Source organism: Calypte anna, chromosome 23 (assembly GCF_003957555.1).
Source record: "Calypte anna isolate BGI_N300 chromosome 23, bCalAnn1_v1.p, whole genome shotgun sequence".
In the NCBI taxonomy this organism is placed as follows: domain Eukaryota; kingdom Metazoa; phylum Chordata; class Aves; order Apodiformes; family Trochilidae; genus Calypte; species Calypte anna.
In genome coordinates, this window is record NC_044268.1 from 1,750,096 (window position 1) to 1,768,746 (window position 18,651).

An 18,651-nucleotide genomic window follows, 5' to 3' on the forward strand; every position below is an offset into this window, starting at 1 on the left:
CTTGGGTGTGAAAGGAGCTGAAAGCTCTTCCAGTCCCAACCCTCTTCTAGTTCCAAGCCCCTGCCATGGGCAGGGACACCTCCCACCAGCCCAGGTTGCTCCAAGCCCCATCCAAACCTTCAACACTGCCAGGGATGGGGCAGCCACAGCTTCTGGGGGCAACCTGGGGCTCAGCACCCTCACACCAAAGAATTTCTAACTCAAATCGCATCTCAATCTTCCCTCTTCCAGTTTAGAACTGTTCCCCCTCACCCTATTCCTCCAGGCCCTTGTCCCAAGTCCCTCCCCAGCTTTCCTGGAGCCCCTTCAGGCACTGGAAGGTGCTCCAAGGTTTCCCCATTGCCGCCTTTTCCAGACCGAACATCCCCAACTCTCCGCCTGGCTCCCAGCAGAGCTGCTCTGGCCCTCCCAGCATCTTTGTGGCCTCCTCTGGACTTGCACCCAAGGCTCTGTGTCCTTGTGTTTTGCACCCCAAAACCAGACATGGCACCGCAGGAGGCAGCTCCCTCCTTCACCTGCCGGCCACACTTCTTTGGATGCAGCCCAGGGCTTTCTGGGTTAAAAAACTCCACAAACCTCCCCAAAACCCAGTCCAGCCATCCTCCCCAACCCCTCAAGAAATGCAGGAGGCCAAGGGTAGTGGGATGGGTTTAACGAGTCCCAGCTACAGCCGGGGTTCCAGGACCCCTCATGGCACCGAACCGCACGGGGCTGCTCCAACCCCAGAGCCTCCTGCACAGACATCGGCTCTGACCCCACCTGAGTTTTGGATCAGAGCGTCACAAAGTACAGGAGCTGGGGGAAAGCAGCACCTCCTCCCCCCCCTCGAGGTATCACAAAACCTTCTCGACAAAACTTAAGTACAAACAGGAGACAAAAAGCTTGGCACCTATTCAGAAAAGCCTCGGGCAACAGTTTTTGCCTGGAGCCCACCCAGAGCAGTTCATGGGACACAATCCCCCCCCTGCCCTCCTGGATCCCTCAGACAGCTCCAGCCTGTGGGAGGCTGTCTGGGCTCCTCCTGACATCGTTCAGACTAAATAATCCCCTTCATCCTGAGAGGTGGCTCCAGGCAGGGCTGCAAGAACCCAGGAAAGGAAAATAACAAGGTATTTTCAGGGCTCCCCAAGGTACTGTGTGAGCCTGGGCTCAGGCTGAGGCATTGACCCTCCTGTGTGGGGGACACACAGGGCAGAGAGGCTCTCCTGGCCCTGCAGAACCACTGCTGTGCCTCTGCTTCTAAGCCTTGAAAGACAATATGCAATCTCTGCCTGCTCAGCCACTGCCTTCTCTGGCCCCTTGTGCTGCAGAACTGCTGGGAAGGAGAACAAAACGGAATGAACTCTCCCCCCAAGCACAACTGACACCATTCCAAAAGCTGAAGCCCCTGGCTGTAGGGCTCAGGAAAGATGCTGCCAAAAGAAAACCAAACCTCATGTGAAGTTCTGTACAAGCCAGGACAGATCTACACTGCAGCTTGGTCTTCTCTGCTGCTCTCTGCTTGGGCCAAAATCCCCTGAAGGGATTGAGATCAAAGTCCCTGGCAGGGACAAGGCCACTGGTAGGACAGGTCTCTAAAGCTGCCTGGAGGCTTTGGCACTTTCCACAGCTGAAAGAGCTGCCAGACCCAAGCCTGACATTCCTGCAGGCCCCTTGGAGTGCAAGAAAAGTGCAGAGCTAATGCATAGTTACGAAGCCAATACTGAGAAACATCCCAGGAGTAATTAATCTCACTAGAGTAATTAGTGAAGCTACACTGGCTCAGCCCAAAGGTCCATATAAACTCAGTCTCCAGTCACAGATACAGACAGGAGGCTGGGGCAGGGGACAGGACAATCACCACCCCAGGTTCTTCCCATGTCCTGAAGACAAAGAATGAAAAAAAAAAACAAAAAAAACCCCCAGGTTTTTCCCCTTGTTGATTTGGTCCAAAACATTGTGCTTCAGAGAGCAGAGAAAGCATCAGCCATGGCTGTCTGCAGATGCTTTGTCTCCTCACCTATCTACAGGAATATGCTTTAAAACCCATTTCATTTAACCTTTCCTTCCCCAAAGTACATTCTCTGCAGCCAGGGACTGGAACAGAGTAGAACAATGGCTCAGGGTGGTTACAGATAAGGGACAATGGCATTCTGTCCCAACAAATTCTTTGGAAAAATCTCTGGAAAATTTCTGGAGTACTGCTGGCTTTTAAAACTGCTCAGTTCTCTCTCAACCAATTAATACTCTCAGGGCAATGCTGAACCTCCCATTCCTGAAGGGAACTTCATGGTGGTTCATCATCCAGTGGAACTTGGAAGCTCAAAGAGAACACTGGAGGAGCATTTCATCTCTGAGACAACTGGGAGAGCAAAGCTCTGGGCTGAATGGGGTGGGGGCTTTTGTCACTGTCATGTCCTGGAGCCTGTACTGGTGGAGCTAACAGTGACCCCTAATCCCCCCTGAGTCAATCCACACCTGATGTCTCTGAGCTGCACCATCCCTCTAATGCCCTGCTCTGTGTTCCTGATTTCATTGTGTCAACCTCAGCACCTCCTGTGGATGTAAGGAACCTGTGGGGTGAGACCACTCTGCCTCCAGGTCACACAGGCTGCTGGGAGGAGGCCACACCAGAGCTCAAGCTCCTAACTTCATGTCTACACATCACCAGCTGGAGTTCTGTTAAGCACTGGTTGCCACCACTGTCAATAAATGCCCTTGTGAAGATCTGGCAGGTAAGCCCCAGGGCAGCTTGCAGCTCAGAGCAGGAGGGGTGAAGGACAGCAGATACCAGGAGGGAGCTTCCCTCCTGTGCTGGATTCTGCTCCCCAGGAGTGTTCAGCAAAGCTGAGCCCTGTGATTCCACACAAAATCCAGTCCTTAAGATCCAAGAGCTTCCAGGTGACACCTGGGATAGCTGTGACACACATTTCATGTCAGAGTCTGAACAGGAGCTGGAAAAACAGGATGGTGAGTGGCAAACCAAGGTGTGGGCACTGAGAATGTTTATAGTTTCAAGTATTTTCACTCCTGTAAAAATCTGCCTGAACTGAAAAGGGCAGGTTTTGTAAACTGGAATCACTGGAAACTTAGCCTGAAACCAACATCCAGAGCAAAGCCCCAGTCCTGGGACTGTCTGCATCACATCAAGCTCTGCCATGAAGATGAGGAAGAACTGCTGTAATCAAAATAGATCTCTGAAGTCTTTGGCCATGTCTGTGGGGCATTCAGGTGCCTTTGCTTTTAGGTCTGCAGGTATGGTTTTGCTCTTTGCAGTCCTTCCTTCAAGAACTGGAGGTAAGTTGCAGTAGAGGGGTCTTCAAAATTGCTTGAGAAGCTGAAGATGCTACTTTCAACATCTTCAGGCTTCATAGAAGTTATGTCCAGGAAGTAGTTGGCATTGATATGGTGAACCTGGGAAAGAAAGCAAATGAGAGGAGACATTTAAGGGCAAGAACAATTCCCCATCCACTGCCTTGGCCTCTATCCAGGGCAAGGTGATGAGTCTGTAACAACTCAAAGAATCTTGAATACTTTGCAAATACCAATTGTGCATCTGGGATCCTGGCTTGCATTTTACAGTCAGTGAAAGATGTGTGAAAGACAATAGTCTCTTTCTGCTTCCCAGAGTGCTTGCCCCTCACTTAGGTTAAGTAACAAAAAGATGGGAGAAATCCTAAAGGTGTAAAACAGAGCTCTGAGGAAGGGCAGGGGAGATGCAGCTTGACCATGCTGAGGACTGGGGTGGGTTCTCTCAACACCTGAGTTTCAAAACCTTCTGTGCATTCCAGTCCCCTGTGAAGGTGGCAGAGGGGGACGTGTGGCCAGGACAACCCCCACAGGCTGAGCTGGGGGCACTTACCAGCCCACAGCCTTGTCAGGAGGAGAGGCACTAAAGAGACAGCCAGGAATCACTGTGTTGGTTTCCAGCTCCTGTCTGGCAGGCGTGGGGCACAATCAGATCAGCCCTGGCAGGAGCCTCCCCAGCAGGCAGCCCAGCTGCTGTCACACAGCAAAGTGCCACCCAGTCAAGTGTCAGGAGCTGTTGCTGCTCTTCACATCCAAGGCCAGGGGGAACAGCACAGCTGAAGTGTGGGGACTTGCTAATTGGTGATCTGCTGTGACAAACTCAGGGAACCAAGATAAATGTGCTAGAAGGTGCTGATAAGGAGAGGTTTTCTCCAAAGCTTGAGCACAAGAGACAATGTGTGCAGGGAACAAGCTGCAATGACTTCTCCAAGGTCACTGACTCCAATCAGGAGCAATGACAATCACAGGCAGACATTCAGCTCATCTGATTGTTTCCCCACCCTGCCCAGAGCTGCTGCTGTTCTGTCTCTGAATAAAAAGACATTTGTTTCAGATTTCTGAAATCTGCTGTCTGTCTGCCACAGCATCCCCACCAGCACAGCACCTGAGGGACCCCACAGAGTCCACAGGAACTGGGAAATGGCCTGGGGAGTGGGAAATGGCTTCAGGGTCTGCAGATGACCCTGAAAACACCAACTAATGTGAAAAAGCAAGCCCAGCTGAGGAGTAAGAAACATACCACTGTGCCATTGGGGAGGCAGATGATCATCTCCACAGGGAAGCTGTATTTCTCCAGGTGCAGGTCAGCCAGTTTGCTGTAGAACTCATTCTCTCTGTTGGTCTGTAAGGAGATCCCACAGAAAGACGTCTGCACGCCCCAAAACAGGCAGAATGGCACAGGAGGAGTAGAGGGAATGCAGGAGGGAGGGAAGGACTGCAAACTGTCATGATGGCAGAGCAAAGGGGTCACTGTTCCCTCTCCTTAGCCTGCCTCCACCTGGTGTTTCCTTGGCCTCTGCAATCACTAGGACAAGTGATCACATGGAAGGCTTGGAACTGAACCCCCCCTGTGGCACAAGTGTGGCTCCTGCTGGCACCCCCCTGTCAGGCACCATCTGTGCTGAGCAGCACTGGGGGCAAAGAAGTCAGAGGTGGCTGTGACACTCACCTGCAGCTCTTCCAGCTCCTTCACCAGTGACCAACTGCTCACAAAGCTCTGGTTCAGCAGGGTGAGGATGGGCGAACTTTCCAGGACCGTTTCCCGGAGAGTTCGCCCCGAACCTGGCAGAGGAAGAGAGGCAGAAGGGTGATTGCTGAGATTCCTGAGCTGACTCAGGAATCAAAACAATACCACTGCTCTGGTTGTCCCTGGCCCCAACCCTCAGGCTCCCCCTGGCCTAGCCCATTGTCTTTTTTTTCCCCCTTTCTTGGCAGTTTTCCATAGCTGATTGTTTCTCATGTGTGCTGCTGGCTGAGAAAACTCAGCAGAGCAGGCAGCAGCCACCTCCAGGGTGACAGAGGGACCAGGACAAACCTGCCATGGAGACTGAGGGGTGTGGGGAACTTGGGAAAAGACCAAGCCCTGCAGATCCACCCTGAGCACTGAGCAGAGCCCAGACATGCAGGGGAGGACCAGCTGCCTGACCCCCAGCTCCTCACCTCAGCAGGACTGATCATCCAGGGCACCCCACAACAGGATCGAGTGCACCAGCTTCTTTTCTGCTTTTGCTCTCTCAAAAGCTTGTGTGAAGGGAAGGTAGGAGACCTAGAGGGAGAGAAAAGGCTTGAGAAACAGAGAGACAACAGCCCATCTCCAATAGGAGCAGGGTCTGAAGGAACCAGAGCAGCAACTCCCCCCACCCCAGGTAGCACACACAGGGTTTAATTTGCAGCAGATCTCGCAGAATAAATCAAATGACAACTGTGGTGCCATCCCCAGGGACACCTTCATCTCCTGGTGAGATTGTGGTGACCTCTCACAAGACATGGGCTGTTCCTGCTGCCTGCAGATCCCATCTTTACACACTGCAGAGAGCATCTGCCCAGCTGTCAGATGCAGGCTGTCTGCAAAGGCACCTCAGCAGCCTGGGAATCCTGGCCTCGAGGTATTTATTACAAAACCTCACTGAAACAGCCTCAAAATTGGCTACAAGGAACCCTGCACAGAGATTGTTCCTATCATTCAAATGAAAGGAACTTTATTAACATCTTGGCAGCTCAAAGGGACATTTGTAAGCTCAGGCACACAGAGGCAGCCACTGAAACGTGTCCCTTTCAGCCAAGGAAGCAGTGACAGGCAGTAGCCATCTGCTCCACAGGCTACTGGCATGTTAAACAGTTGGAGTCACCCAATGCTATAAATTTCTGTCTCACTGCAGGATGCAGAGGCTGTGTGTTTTCTGCTGATAAGGAGAGCTTGGTCCAAAGGTAGCTGAACATTGCAAAAGTAACACCAGAGGAAAACCATTTGTAAGCAGCACCATTACCTGCTTCACTCAGCAACTGTGCCAGCACCTCCTGATAAGAGGAAGCAAAGGATGAGCTGACATTTACAGTAGAAGTCTGGGACACATGGCATGGAGCCTCTGCTCCTGCCTCTGCTGCTCTGCAACCCCAAACGGCCTCTCAGAACTCCTGACTCCCCCTTCTGGAAAACTGGGAGATGCACAGACTGAGCTGGGAGACCCTCACACTGCTCTGGATGCTGAGCATGTTGTGGCTTCAGGTTACTGCTGAGAGGTAAGCAGACACCTGGGTGAATGCAGGATGACCTGCCCCAAACAAACATGCTGAGGAAAAGCCAGGGCCCTTTTCTCACCTTCTTAAATGGATACATGGCCACTTCCAGCTTCCGGGCTGCCTCTTCCCAGGGGATTTCTTGCTGCCAGGTTATCTCTTCAAACACAAACTGAATGGGTTCCCCTGAGGGATCCCTGCTGTCAATCACATTCCCGTTCTCATCATGGATCACAGATGGGACTGAAGGCCCTGTTGATTCCAGCTCCATCTGCAGGAGAACAGCCTGAGTTGGACATTGCAGACAACCCCACTCCTGGCTTTTCTGTACTCCAGGACAGGCTAAAGATGCAAAATAAAACTGTACAGCTTGATCTCTTGTCTCCTGGACTTTACCAGCTGCAGATGTGTTTTATTGGGGAAGTGCAGGAAAGCAACTTCATTTCCTTCAGTAACTGTCTGGCTGTATTCCTTAGATTAAAAATGGAAGAGAAATGTTCACTCCATGTTCCCACCTTCCCAGTGGAGATTTCTGACTGTGGGACAGCAGAGCTTTAAAATCACTGGGTTGTGTAGGGCTCGTTTGAAGCTCCTGCTCATGCCACCAGCACAGCCTGTGGTTGGCCACAAGAGGGTGCAACAGGGAAAGCTGAAATTTAAGCCTCTTCCCTGACTTTTAGCAATTAAAAAGAAACATGGATCTAGTTTAGGAGAAAATGGGACTGTTCAATTCAGACACTCAAAATCCTGACTTATGTGTTCCTGTCCCAAGAGCTGGGACTATCACAAAATAGAGGAATAACCTCATGAATTTTCTAAATTCAGACACACTGTTGTTCTTACACTCTGCCAGGCTCACGGTCTGGGTTCAGCTCCTAATCCTCCCCATCACCTGTCAGACAACTGTTTAAAAATGGAAGAAGAGACCTGACTCCAGGAGTTTAGGATTCAACCCACAGAGAGGGGAAAAAAATTAAATATCACCATATTTTGACAATAGGGAGCCACAGAGCTGCAGAGGACAGGCAGAGATCAACAGAGATTATATTGCTATATTGAAATGCTCAAGAGACAGCTCTGAAAAAGAGGGCTAATGGAGGTTTTACAGCTTTAGAGGCATGGTAGCACAAATCCCTGCTGAGATGCTGAATGCAGACAGAGGACTGAGAGTGACTCCAGACCTGAGGCAGGTAACCAATGTCCACTTCCATGTTGCTGCTCTCACTGGCCCCATACAGCCACTCCATGTCAACGTTCAGAGACCTGCAAGGTGAGCCCAGGGTGTTCAGAGTCATCCAAAACTGTGCATGGGAAAAGCCAAACAAATGAGGACATCCTGTGCACCACGAGATCCTTGCTGGAGCAGGGCCCAGGCACCCACCCAACACTCTGGGCAAAGGTGCTCACACTTCTGAGCACTGTCAAAGTGAGGAAGAGAGAAGTGCCTTTGCTCCCCCTTCCTTCTCAGCACTTAGATTGCACATTCTGATCCTGCTGAACTTTTAAAAGTGTTTCTTTGGAAGCAAAAGGCTTTTGTGAGGAGCTGCTGGCAGAGCTGTTAAGTGTCTGCTTGCTCTAACAAATGTGCTGACAGAGCCATAGGGATTGAGTCGCCAGGGTAATGTTATAATAGAATTTTCACTCCAGCCTTCATGGGCAGAGTGATCTAAAGCTTCTTTCCCCCTGAAATGCTTCCAGCTGCTTGCCAGAGCACAGGAATGAGCTAGTGTGAAGCTATGCACACAAAACCTGTGAACCACCAAGCAAAAAACATGTTGAAGCAAGATCATCAGGTTTTGCTGAACTTCACTGCTCTGAGCCAGGCACTAGGATTGCCAGGGGCTGCCTCTCCACACCCTGCCTGCCTCTCCCCATGCTTCAAGTCCCAAGGGATTACACCAGAGCCTGAAATGGGCCAGGGATTCTCAGTGCAGATTCTGCCCTGCCTCTCCCCTGTCCTTGTCCTGCCCAGTCTTTTCCAAGCCAGATGTTGCCCCCTGCTCCCAACCAAGACCTGTCGATAAACAGGTATTCCTGAAAAATGGACTCAGAACCAGCTTAAGGAGCCACTGGCCTCCACAGGGCTTCATTTACAACAATGCCTGAGTCTATTCAGCAGCCAGGAAGAGAGAAAAAAGCTGCACCTGTTATTAGGGACAAAGAGCTTGAACTCTCGGACGTGGGAAGAATCCTTGGAGAGGATGATGTGACCTGTGAACTGGCCTGGGGAAAACCAGAAGGGAAAGTCTGGTGGCTCATTCAGCTGGAACTCAGCATGGATCCTGAAATGAGAAAGGAGCAATCAGCTGCAGTTCCAGGAGGAGAGAATGGATCATGCATTGCAGGTGACTGCAGGGAGAAGTTATCTCCAGGCACCAGAAATTACGAAACTAAACTGGGGCAGAGAGGTTCAGTTCAAAAAGCTTTTCAGGGCATGCAGTGAAGAGAGGAAAAGACAGGAGCAAAACCCCAGGGCCAGGATCCTCTCTGATACTGATGCCTTTTGGAGTGTTCATCCAGGAAGGATTATATTATCATTCCTTGGAACACAGGAACAGACTAAGACCCACTCAGCCACCCTTTCAGCTTGTTCAGGCAAATAAAAGCTGCATGTAACACTCCCACTAAAACAAGGGAACAATTCCCCAGATTCTCCTCCTTGGAAAGGCACTCCACCCCTGATTGGTTATAAGCAAATTCTTGCTTCTCCAAACCAAGGGGGAAGGAGAATGGCTGCTGTCCTGCACCTGGGCAACAATCCCTGCTTCACCAGGGCCTGAAGTGACACTGGGACCATGGGTGCCCTCTTTGGGTGTCAGCAGAGCACCACACACAGGCCAAGAGCAGGGTGTGGATCATCCCTGTCCTCAAACTGCTCCACCTCTCCCAGCCAGGAGACATCTGGTCTCTCTTGGGAACAATTCTGCCCATGCAGCAACAGGCAGACACCCTGCCACAGGCTCCCAGCAGCCTCCTCCACTCCCCCAAAATATGGAATAAATTCAGAAGAGCTCTCAGGCCCTCCTCAAACACCCTGAGCCCTCAGGCCTTACCTGAAGGCTATGGTGTAGTAGAAGGTGCTGATGGCTTGGATGCAGGCCACAGCTCCTTGGGGAGCAAAGCGAGTTTTGACGAAGGGGCGTGGGTGGAACATGCTCAAAAGTTTGTGGATTATGATCTAGGGAGAGAATTGTAAAAAGAGGAAAAATGAGAACACTGCAGGTCAGCTGCAGCTCCAAAGTAACTCCCCACCAGATCAAAAAAGCAAAAGAACTGCCATGACTTAAAAATCAGCTCAGAAAGCTACTTCATCACAAAACAACGAGATCAAGCAAGAGGCAGCTCTTAAAAATAAACCCATCTTCCACACTTTTGATGCTATTCCCACTGTTTGCAAGTTTCCAGCATCCCAGTCAGCTGAATATTCAAGTGCAGTCACATCTGCAAGTGATCTACCAGGCTGCCCCCATCCATACTAAAGACTTTGAAGAAGTGAGTGTCCAACCCATGAAGACACCAGGCTGCAGAGGTTGCCCATCCACATGCTCATTAACACCCCCTGGGCACCCCAGGGGGGTCTGGCCCATAAAACAGAACATTTACACAACCCACCTCTCAGCTATGTAGAAACTGAGCCTCATATCTCACCTCTTTGCCCTTGGGAGCTGGAGGGTAAAATCTGTTGTTGGAAAGATACCCAGTGAAGATAGTCAATTCACTGGGAATTATCCACCATGGATCCCCAAGATCCAGTTTATTCTTTGGAGGAAGAAAAGCTTTAAACTGCCTGGCAAGCATCACACTCTTAGGGGCTGCTGGGGCAGTCCAGTTCCTCAGCCCAGACAGAGCAACGTGAGAAATCTGTGAACAGAAGGAGATGGGGAAAAAAAAAAAATTAAAAATCACATTTTAAATTCTTCCTATCAACCCAAACACCACCAAATAGTTCTGTCAACTTTCAAGTATGGGTGTAATAGGAAATGGGAGAGAGGGGAACATACCACATAACATTGCTGCTTTTGGACTAGGCTCCAGGATCTCTCACATCTGCTTCAAGCTTCCCAGGAAGGGTTTATTAATTGGGGCACAGTGCTGTTATGTGCACTGAAATGCTGCAGAAAGCACTGAGCTTGCTTGTCAAAGCAAATCCCACAGGCCTGAGCAAGACCACCTCCTGCTTCCAATGCCTGAGCACTTATTCCTGGAGATGTTACCAGCCCACAGGTTGTGTTTGTACCAGAATTTCTGGCCACTCCCATCTTGCATGATACCTACCCCCAAGAACCCATCTTTGCTCTTTGTCATTGTTTCCATGACCAAGGGCTGGAATTTGGCCACAATGGACAACGTCTCCCCACTTGGATCAGGCATCTCCTCCTCTTCAGATTCTGAGACTGGAACAACCCCTAGACAAAAGGATAAGAATTTTAGCAGCTGTTTTTCCCTCCCTCCCCTCTGAAGCAATTGTGATTACCCATTTATCTTGGCAAATCTGGGAGCACTGGGAGTTTCCCAGCTGTCACTGCTCTGCTCAGAACTCAGACCCATCCCAAAGGCAGGTTTGGCTGGATGAATTCAAGAGGAGATGTCCTTTCAGTTGAGGGCTCCCTAAACCCCAGAGCTCAGCCTCCCCTCTCCTCAGAGGGATGGGAGCAAATGCTCCCACAGCAGAGCCAAACAAGTGTCTGCATTCTGCCTGTGCTGTAAACCCTCCTGTACATCATCACCCCCAAGCTTCTTCCTGCTTGGCACAACCAAGAGACATTTGTCACAGGCTGGTACAGCCTCCAAACATGATTTCTCACAATTGCTATTTCAGAGAGACTGCTACAGCCACAGGAGTGTATGAATCCACTCACTAACAGTTTGGGACTAGCCTGGGCTGAGCTGTTTATTGCATTCACCCATCCCAAATCCCCTTTAAGCTCTAGACAAAATAACTTATGGATTTTGCTAGTCCAGCAATGGGATCTTCATTCCTATAAAAACTCTTATTTTGTGAAAATGACATGGAGTGCTTAGGCCTTTTCAAGAACATGGAAAGCTTAGCAGCTTCTTCATGTAAATAAGACCCAGGAGAAAAAAAAAAGGAAAAAAAAAAGAGGAAAGAAATGAACCAAACTGTTGAGTGCATTATCTTTGTCATTTGCTCAGTCTGTGCAGAGAGAGCTCTCCAAGGCAGACAGACACCTACCTGTCAGCTTCTCAGCTATTGGCTTGAACTCTTCTGGACTGAGGTACAGATCATTGTTTGTGTCCAGAGAAGAAAAGAGAAACAGCCCCTCACTCCCCAAAGACTTCAGTGCCAGCTCCTAGGTCGGGAAGAAGAAGGCAAGTGAGATTTCATTCCAACCTTCTGCAGAAATTCACTCCAGCCCCTCTCAGCTTCAGAGTTCATTTGCATTCTTTCCAGCACACAAACACAGCCATCAAATCGAAAGATTAACACCACTTGGCAGGATTTTGTGCTATTTACAATAGGGATCAGTGTCCAGGAACTGTTGGCATGAGCATGTTAAAACTACATCTGGCTAAGTAATTAAACCAGAATCATTTGCTCAGAGTCAGCCTCGTGTCTTTTGTCGGGAAAAATTTCCAACTTTTTCCAGATAGTTAGTCCTAAACCTGCAGTTATTCAGAGCACCTGGAGACTGTGATTTCTGTAATTAACTGATGCACAGTGAAACAAAGGCAGTCACATACATGGCTGTCCACATTACAAAACCACAAAGCAAATGGCCCAAACCCTTGTAAAGTCTGCAGAAAGCAAGCTCCCTTACACCCCTGCTGAGATCCACGCCAGGGTTACTGCCCACAACCACTCTGCTCTCCTCAGGTTCCCCCCAGCTCTTCAGCCTCAGGACTGGATGGAACATTTCAGCCCCTTGCCTGCTGCCTGCTCATTTGGCCATACATCAGGGAGCCACAAACCCCACTGTCTTCTCCAGAAACTTCAACATCCTAGCCACCCTGTGCCTGGGTTTCCCACTCTGCAAAGTCCAATGTCTCCCTTGGAGCAAACCCCAGAAAAAAGCTCCCGATGCTTCTGGTCATTTCCACTCAGCAGCATCAGCACTGAAGGGAAAGGGACAATTTGTAGGCAGAACAAGAGAGCTGCACATTGGTGTGACAGGGAGAGACATACAGCAAGTCAGACAAGCCACATTCCTACAGCATGTCCCCTGTGACCCTCCATTTGGGGCACCTTCCCCTCCCACCCCCCTAAAAGCCTAAAGCTGCAAGGATAAATATTCTGTATTCTGCTGTTTAGCCATGTTAATTCTCTATTGCCTGCAGCACCATTACCATCCCCAGAGCTCCCCAACCAGTTTATTTTCCATCTGTTGCCTGCCAGCCTGAAGCAGCACTAATGCAGCCTGGAAGGTTTTGCTCCTGTCAACTTCAGCAACAAAAGCACTTAAGAGACTTCCAGGGCATTTTCAGGACTGAAATAGAGAGAAATAAAGATCCTGGAATACAAACCAGAGATCTGGACGCAAACATGGCTGAGGAAATACAAGGAGCACATCAGCTTAAGAAAGGAAAGGAGGCACAAGATGGTTGTTTTATCTACACACAGGAACAATCCACTCCTTTGTCTGTGTTCCTGGGGCCAACACTGTGTCTTTGTCCCCCAGGTGAGCAGGGACACACATCCTTGGGACTATAAAGAGATAATAATATTTTCCTGAGCTACTGCCCTGTTCCCTGACAGGTCAGGGTCACATCATGAAGCCTTGGGCCAGGCTTTAGATGTTATTTGTGCATGGCATGAACCTTATCAGGGCCACAGTGACTGCTCACTGCCTGGGAGCTGCTCTGGGAGCAGGGAGGACACAATGGCTTCCTCCTCCTCTTATTCCTTCTCCTTCTCCTCTGCAGAGGCTGTCCTGGATGTCTACTGAGCTCTGAAGGAATGGCCCATTTCCTGGCCCTCTCCACAGTGCCTCAGCAATTCCCTGCAGATGAGAGTTCCTCTTCTTTTTGCACTTCACAGACAGGACCCTCAAGGGATGGGAGGCAAACGAGCAGCAAAGTTTTCAGTTGATGAGACTGCTCTAGTGTTGGGAAAAAGTCCTGATCATTCTCTTAACAGGGCTGGAGGCAGAAAGAGACCTGGTTATACCCCACACATCCAGAAGACTGTGTCTAAGGCAGCAGAACACGAAGGGGAGAGTACAGGTGCCTGGTGTTGGACATTAGCATCCAAAAATCAATGTACAGACAAGAACTGAGAGGACCCCTGCAGCCTGCACTTCCACACAGGTCAAGCAATAAAACCCCATCAGCTGCAGAACCATGAGAAAAGGATTCCTTACTTGATAAGGAATAAGTGGGATAACCCCCACTGAGACAGCAGCTCTGTGGATGGGTGACACGTGTGGCACACACCATGTACACGTGTGGCACACATCACACATGTGAATGCAGCCTCCCTGCTAACAGGATTGGTGCTGGGCTCCTGCCTGCTCCAGACAATGCTGCCCTTCCCAAAAGAATTAATCTGGGGTTTATATAAGAAAGAAAAAGTTGCCCTGTTTGTGCCAGAGGAGTAAGCCTGAGCTTTGTCAGCCTTCTGGTAGAGGAGGAGAGTTGTGGGTTTTGGGAAGACTTTTTCTTCTCCCACCTGCTTGTGGGCTGTTTAGCTAAATAAACACTTCCAGGGAAAGAGGCAGGATTTATGTTTGAAGCCAGAGGAAAGACAAAATAAAACTGTGCCCAGTCACAGCCTGTCCTCTAGGAAAAACAAAACCTCCAGGAGATCTGGCCTTGAGTCAGGCAGGGCTGAGGACCTCTCAGGACTTTCCTTCCTGATCCTTCTGTTTTTAATTAACTGCTTTGAGCCATTTTCCCCCTTTTTGCAACGTCATAAGAGACAAAGCCAAGAGATATCCCTTTAAGCCACTTGTCTTTTCAGTACAGAAAGTTCAAGAGCAAGCAGCCTGCTCTTCCCCCTGAACCCCCTCAGATGTTTGAGGATCCAGGCCGAAGTGAAGAGGGATACTTTACCAGAGGGATGCTCCCTCCAGGGCACACCACAGCCACTGGAATCCAACAATCCAAACCAGTGCCAGTCAACCGAATTTAAAACAACACCCCCAAGCCCCCTAAAAAAACCCTTTCCAGTTTTCAGCCCACATCCTCCATCACTTGTCTGCTTCTACAGTCAGGGCACACAAGATCTACACCTCAGCCACCCCTAGTAGCCAACTCAGGACTGCAGTCCTGACCAATGTACCGCGGCCACAACCACCCAGTGGTAGCCACCACAGCTCTGTGGTCAGCTTAGCCTGGTGATGGCCACCTCAAGCCTGCTGGCCACCTCAGTCCCAGTAGCCATCAATGAATGCCTGGCTGTCTCCTCAGCGTGACCACCTCAAGTGGTGGGTGGCCACTACTGCCTGGCAGTCACCTCAGCCTTGCCACAGCCACCACATCCCGAATGGCCACCTCAACCTTGATGGCTACCTATGCCTGGTGGTCCCCTTAGTGTGGCAAGGGATACCTCAGTCCTAGTGGCCACCGATGCCTGGTGGTCCCCTTAGTGTGGCAAGAACCACCTCAGCCCCAGTGGCCACCTCAGCCCCACCGGCCACCAATGCCTGGTGGCCCCCTTAGCATGGCAACGACCGCTTCAGCTCCAGTGGCCACCTTAACCCCAGTGGCCACGGAGGAGGTGGTTCCCTCAGCATGGCAACAACCACCTCAGCCCCCGTGGCCACCGATGCCTGGTGGTCCCCTCGTCCCGGCCACAGCTACCTCGACCCCCGACAGCCACATGAACACTCTCGGTCCCCTCATCCGCCACCGCCCTCACCCTCAGAGCAGCGCAAACGCCTCCGCCCGCCATTTCCTCCCTCCCTCCCCTCAGCGAAGGGGGCAGCGCGGCCTCAGGACCGCCTCTCCTCCTTTACCTGCTGCCGGGCTTGCTCAGCGTCTCGATAATATTTCACGGCGAATAAAGCTGCTAAAGCGGCGAGGGCCAGAGCCAGGCGCGAAGGAGCCGCGCCGGGACCCGCCATACCCCAACCTCCTTCAGCCTTACCGCCGTTTGGCCGCCATGGCCGCGCCGGACGGGGGAGGCGTCAGGCGGGCAGAGCCCGGCGAGGAGGGGCCGGGGCCGGGCTGGAGGCTGCGTCCTCCCCGCTGGGCACGGGGAAGGAGGGAGAGGGGCCGGACGGGGACCCTTTCTCTCCCCTGTGTCCGTGCCCCTCCGAGAACTCGGTGCGGTCCGGAGGAAAAACCCCTTGGCCTTCAGAAGGTTCTCCTGCCCGGCTGTCACATCGCCCCTCGAGCAGCGGCTTGCCCGCCCCCCCCCCCCCCATAAAAAAAAAATGTATAATGTATATATATTCAGTCGTTTTTAATCTTTCCTCATAAATCAGTCTCTTCGCACGCAGCCCTGCACCACCACCGAAATCCCCTGATTGCGGGGAAAGATTTAGTACCATTTTCTGCTGCTGCGGGGCTCACGGAGTGTTTGATCTCCCTGGGGAAGCGTTTTAATTCTTTGAAGCTTTTGCTGTTTCCTAAGCCTGCCTAATTATTTTTATTTTTATTTTTAGGTTTTGGTTGGAGAGGAGGAGAGCAATGACTAAGAGTAGTGGCAGCTGTGAGAAGGGAGGAGGAAGGGGGGGAGTGAATCTGGAGAGAGAGGCCAGGAGTGTGGAGAGAGTTCTGAGCAATTCTTGGGACAAGATTAATAAAAAAGAAATCACGCCATCCGTTTTCTGGCAGACCACAGCAAGGGTACAATCTGCTCCCAGGATCCTGAGCACTCCTCCTCTCTCTGCCATAGATCCTACAGAACCACTGATGTTTCTCTCTCAGCGATGGTGCAAGCTTGGGAACACAGTGGACCAAGAACAGTATAAAAATTGGGTTATTTGTAACTCAGATCAGTGTCATTACATCTGCATGGCCAGGGGAGGAAGGAGAAAGTTCCTTCTGCCAGCTCCATCATAGAAAATGTTCATGAAATTGCCACTGCTTTTTGCTCTTCTCCCCCCTTTCCATCATAGAACCAGTGCTTGGGCCATGGGGAGGAGAGGGGAGGAATGGAATTAACAAAGCATGGAAATTATGGGAGAAGAGGCAGTGAGAATGACTCCAACCCAGTTTTAAAGCAGATGTGCTTTAAAACTTCCCAGACTCATTAGGTTGGGCAGCGAAGTGTGGAGAGCTGTTGCTTACCTCAAATAACCCAGCAAATACCTTTAGAGCACAACTTGTAACAAGACAAGATAGCTTTGAAACAGGATAAATAAATGCACTTGGGTGTTTGGGAGGTGTCACCAGCAAGAGGTGACATGAGATGACAAAACCTGCAGACACCGAGATGGAGGAGGAGACCTGAGAGGGTGGCTGGCAGAGCCAGAATGATACCATTTAGATGAGAAGCAGGGGCTCATTTTACATCCAAATAATTTCCAGTGTCACCAGTGGCTATAAAAAGATGACAAACGGATAAATTATTTGATAGGAAAAAGGATGAAAGACAAAAGGTGAAATAATTCAGGGCATCTGCTGATAACTAATCCTTCTCAAAGGAGAACAAAACCAACAGCTCCTGGCTCTACACAGCTGGTTCTTGAGACTACAGATTACAGTGCTCAGGAAGAATTTCAAATATCCAGACAGCTGCTGTGTGCCCACCCAGGCACACTTGTATCAAAGGAAATCCTCATCATAGAGAAATAACATGGAAGATTTCCTCCAAGAAAACTCACCCAGCAGGAAAGCCTATCCCAGATTTTCCCTTTGCTGGCAGGGAGAGAGTCTGGCTGAAAATACGAAAAAGAGTGAGAAACTGGTAGCAGGGATGAAAAGCTTGGATCAACCTTTTTTTTCTTTTTTTTTTTGAGAAAGATGAGTTTTCCCTGTGTCAGGAGTACACACAGTAACTCCCCACTCCAGGGCAGCACGTTCTGAGAGCAGAGAAGCCCTGTTCCTCCTTTACATTGCTGGCCCCATTCCCACTGCCTGAACCTCTGGCCCGTTTTAAAGCCAAAGCAATCCCAGTGAAATGGAAAGTGGCATTAAAAGCTGAGCTCTGTGCACAAATGGAGAAAGCACCTGGAAACAGAAATCCCCTGGAGTAAGCAAGTCCTGACAAGACTGAGACCCAAAAACCAGGAACCCAGTAAATATCACAGAGTATCCGAGTCTGGTTTCACACGGGGCTTTTGAAAGAGGACAAGAAAACTGGAGGTGTGTTTACTGCAGGCTTGATGTGCTGTGAGAAAGCTGCACAGCCATGGAAAACAAAGCTCATTTTGGAAAAAGAATGGCCAGCAAAGGCTGCAGAGTGCAAGAAGTTGGATTGAGATATTCCAAATGAGACCCTTGAGCTGAAGAGCAAGAGCCAACGAGTACCAAACCCCCATGGGCTTCCATTCCCAGCTCCCTCTCTTGGCCTTTCCCACTCAGTAGGAAGCAAACCAAGCTGGTGGTCACTGAGAGGTCTCACTAATTGGTGCCTCTCACTAATTGAAAGCATTTAAATGGCTGGGGTGTTTGATTGAGAGGATTCCTATTTAAAGTACCTGCTTGAGGCTCCGTGGGGAATGAAGTCAAAGACCTAAAGATGGAACTTCCAAGCTGCAAGCACTGGGAGCCAGTGACCAGTGCATCCCATCTGAAACAATCAGATAAATAGATCAGATCAAAATCTATATGGAAAAATAGTGTGACTGCCAGGCTTTTACATTCAATAACCAATTCTGCTGAAAGCTTTCAAAGGGAATTTAATAATGCTGTAAAAAAATGAAGTGTGGGTTACAAAAAGATGCATTTGTTTTCTGGAGAGTTTTGTCTTATCCTCGTGTGGTCAGGTGGTAACAGCTGGCTGTTCTACAAGCAATAGTTATTAGGTTTTATTTCTGTAACTAATGCAACTTCCTTTTATCAGAATTTGATTTCCAGGAGAATCCTTCAGATGTAAAACAAGGCCACATGTTCTGATGGTGAAAATTAACATGGTAATCATGGCTCCTTAAATTTGAATATAAAAGGAAAAATGGGAAGCAACCGAGGCTGATCACAGCTCCTGGTCAGGTGACTCAAAAATAGGACAAAACCACCATAAATCAACAAAAGAATTCCCACTGGTGTCCCACATGCTTG

The 18,651-nt window shown here is 50.0% G+C and overlaps 1 protein-coding gene across 1 annotated transcript; it reads right to left on the bottom strand.

The window, feature by feature from the left end:
- Positions 1 to 637: 637 nt before the first annotated feature.
- SELENON (selenoprotein N) lies at positions 638 to 15,640 on the bottom strand. Its single transcript, XM_030464253.1, has 12 exons — positions 15,441 to 15,640; positions 11,720 to 11,837; positions 10,801 to 10,931; positions 10,174 to 10,386; positions 9,579 to 9,703; positions 8,670 to 8,807; positions 7,707 to 7,788; positions 6,608 to 6,796; positions 5,449 to 5,554; positions 4,958 to 5,070; positions 4,529 to 4,630; positions 638 to 3,393 (listed from the first exon to the last, which is right to left on the bottom strand). Exons 1-12 carry the CDS (start codon positions 15,546 to 15,548, stop codon positions 3,223 to 3,225), a joined length of 1,596 nt encoding a protein of 531 aa, XP_030320113.1. The 5' UTR covers positions 15,549 to 15,640; the 3' UTR covers positions 638 to 3,222.
- Between the last annotated feature and the right edge of the window lie 3,011 nt (positions 15,641 to 18,651).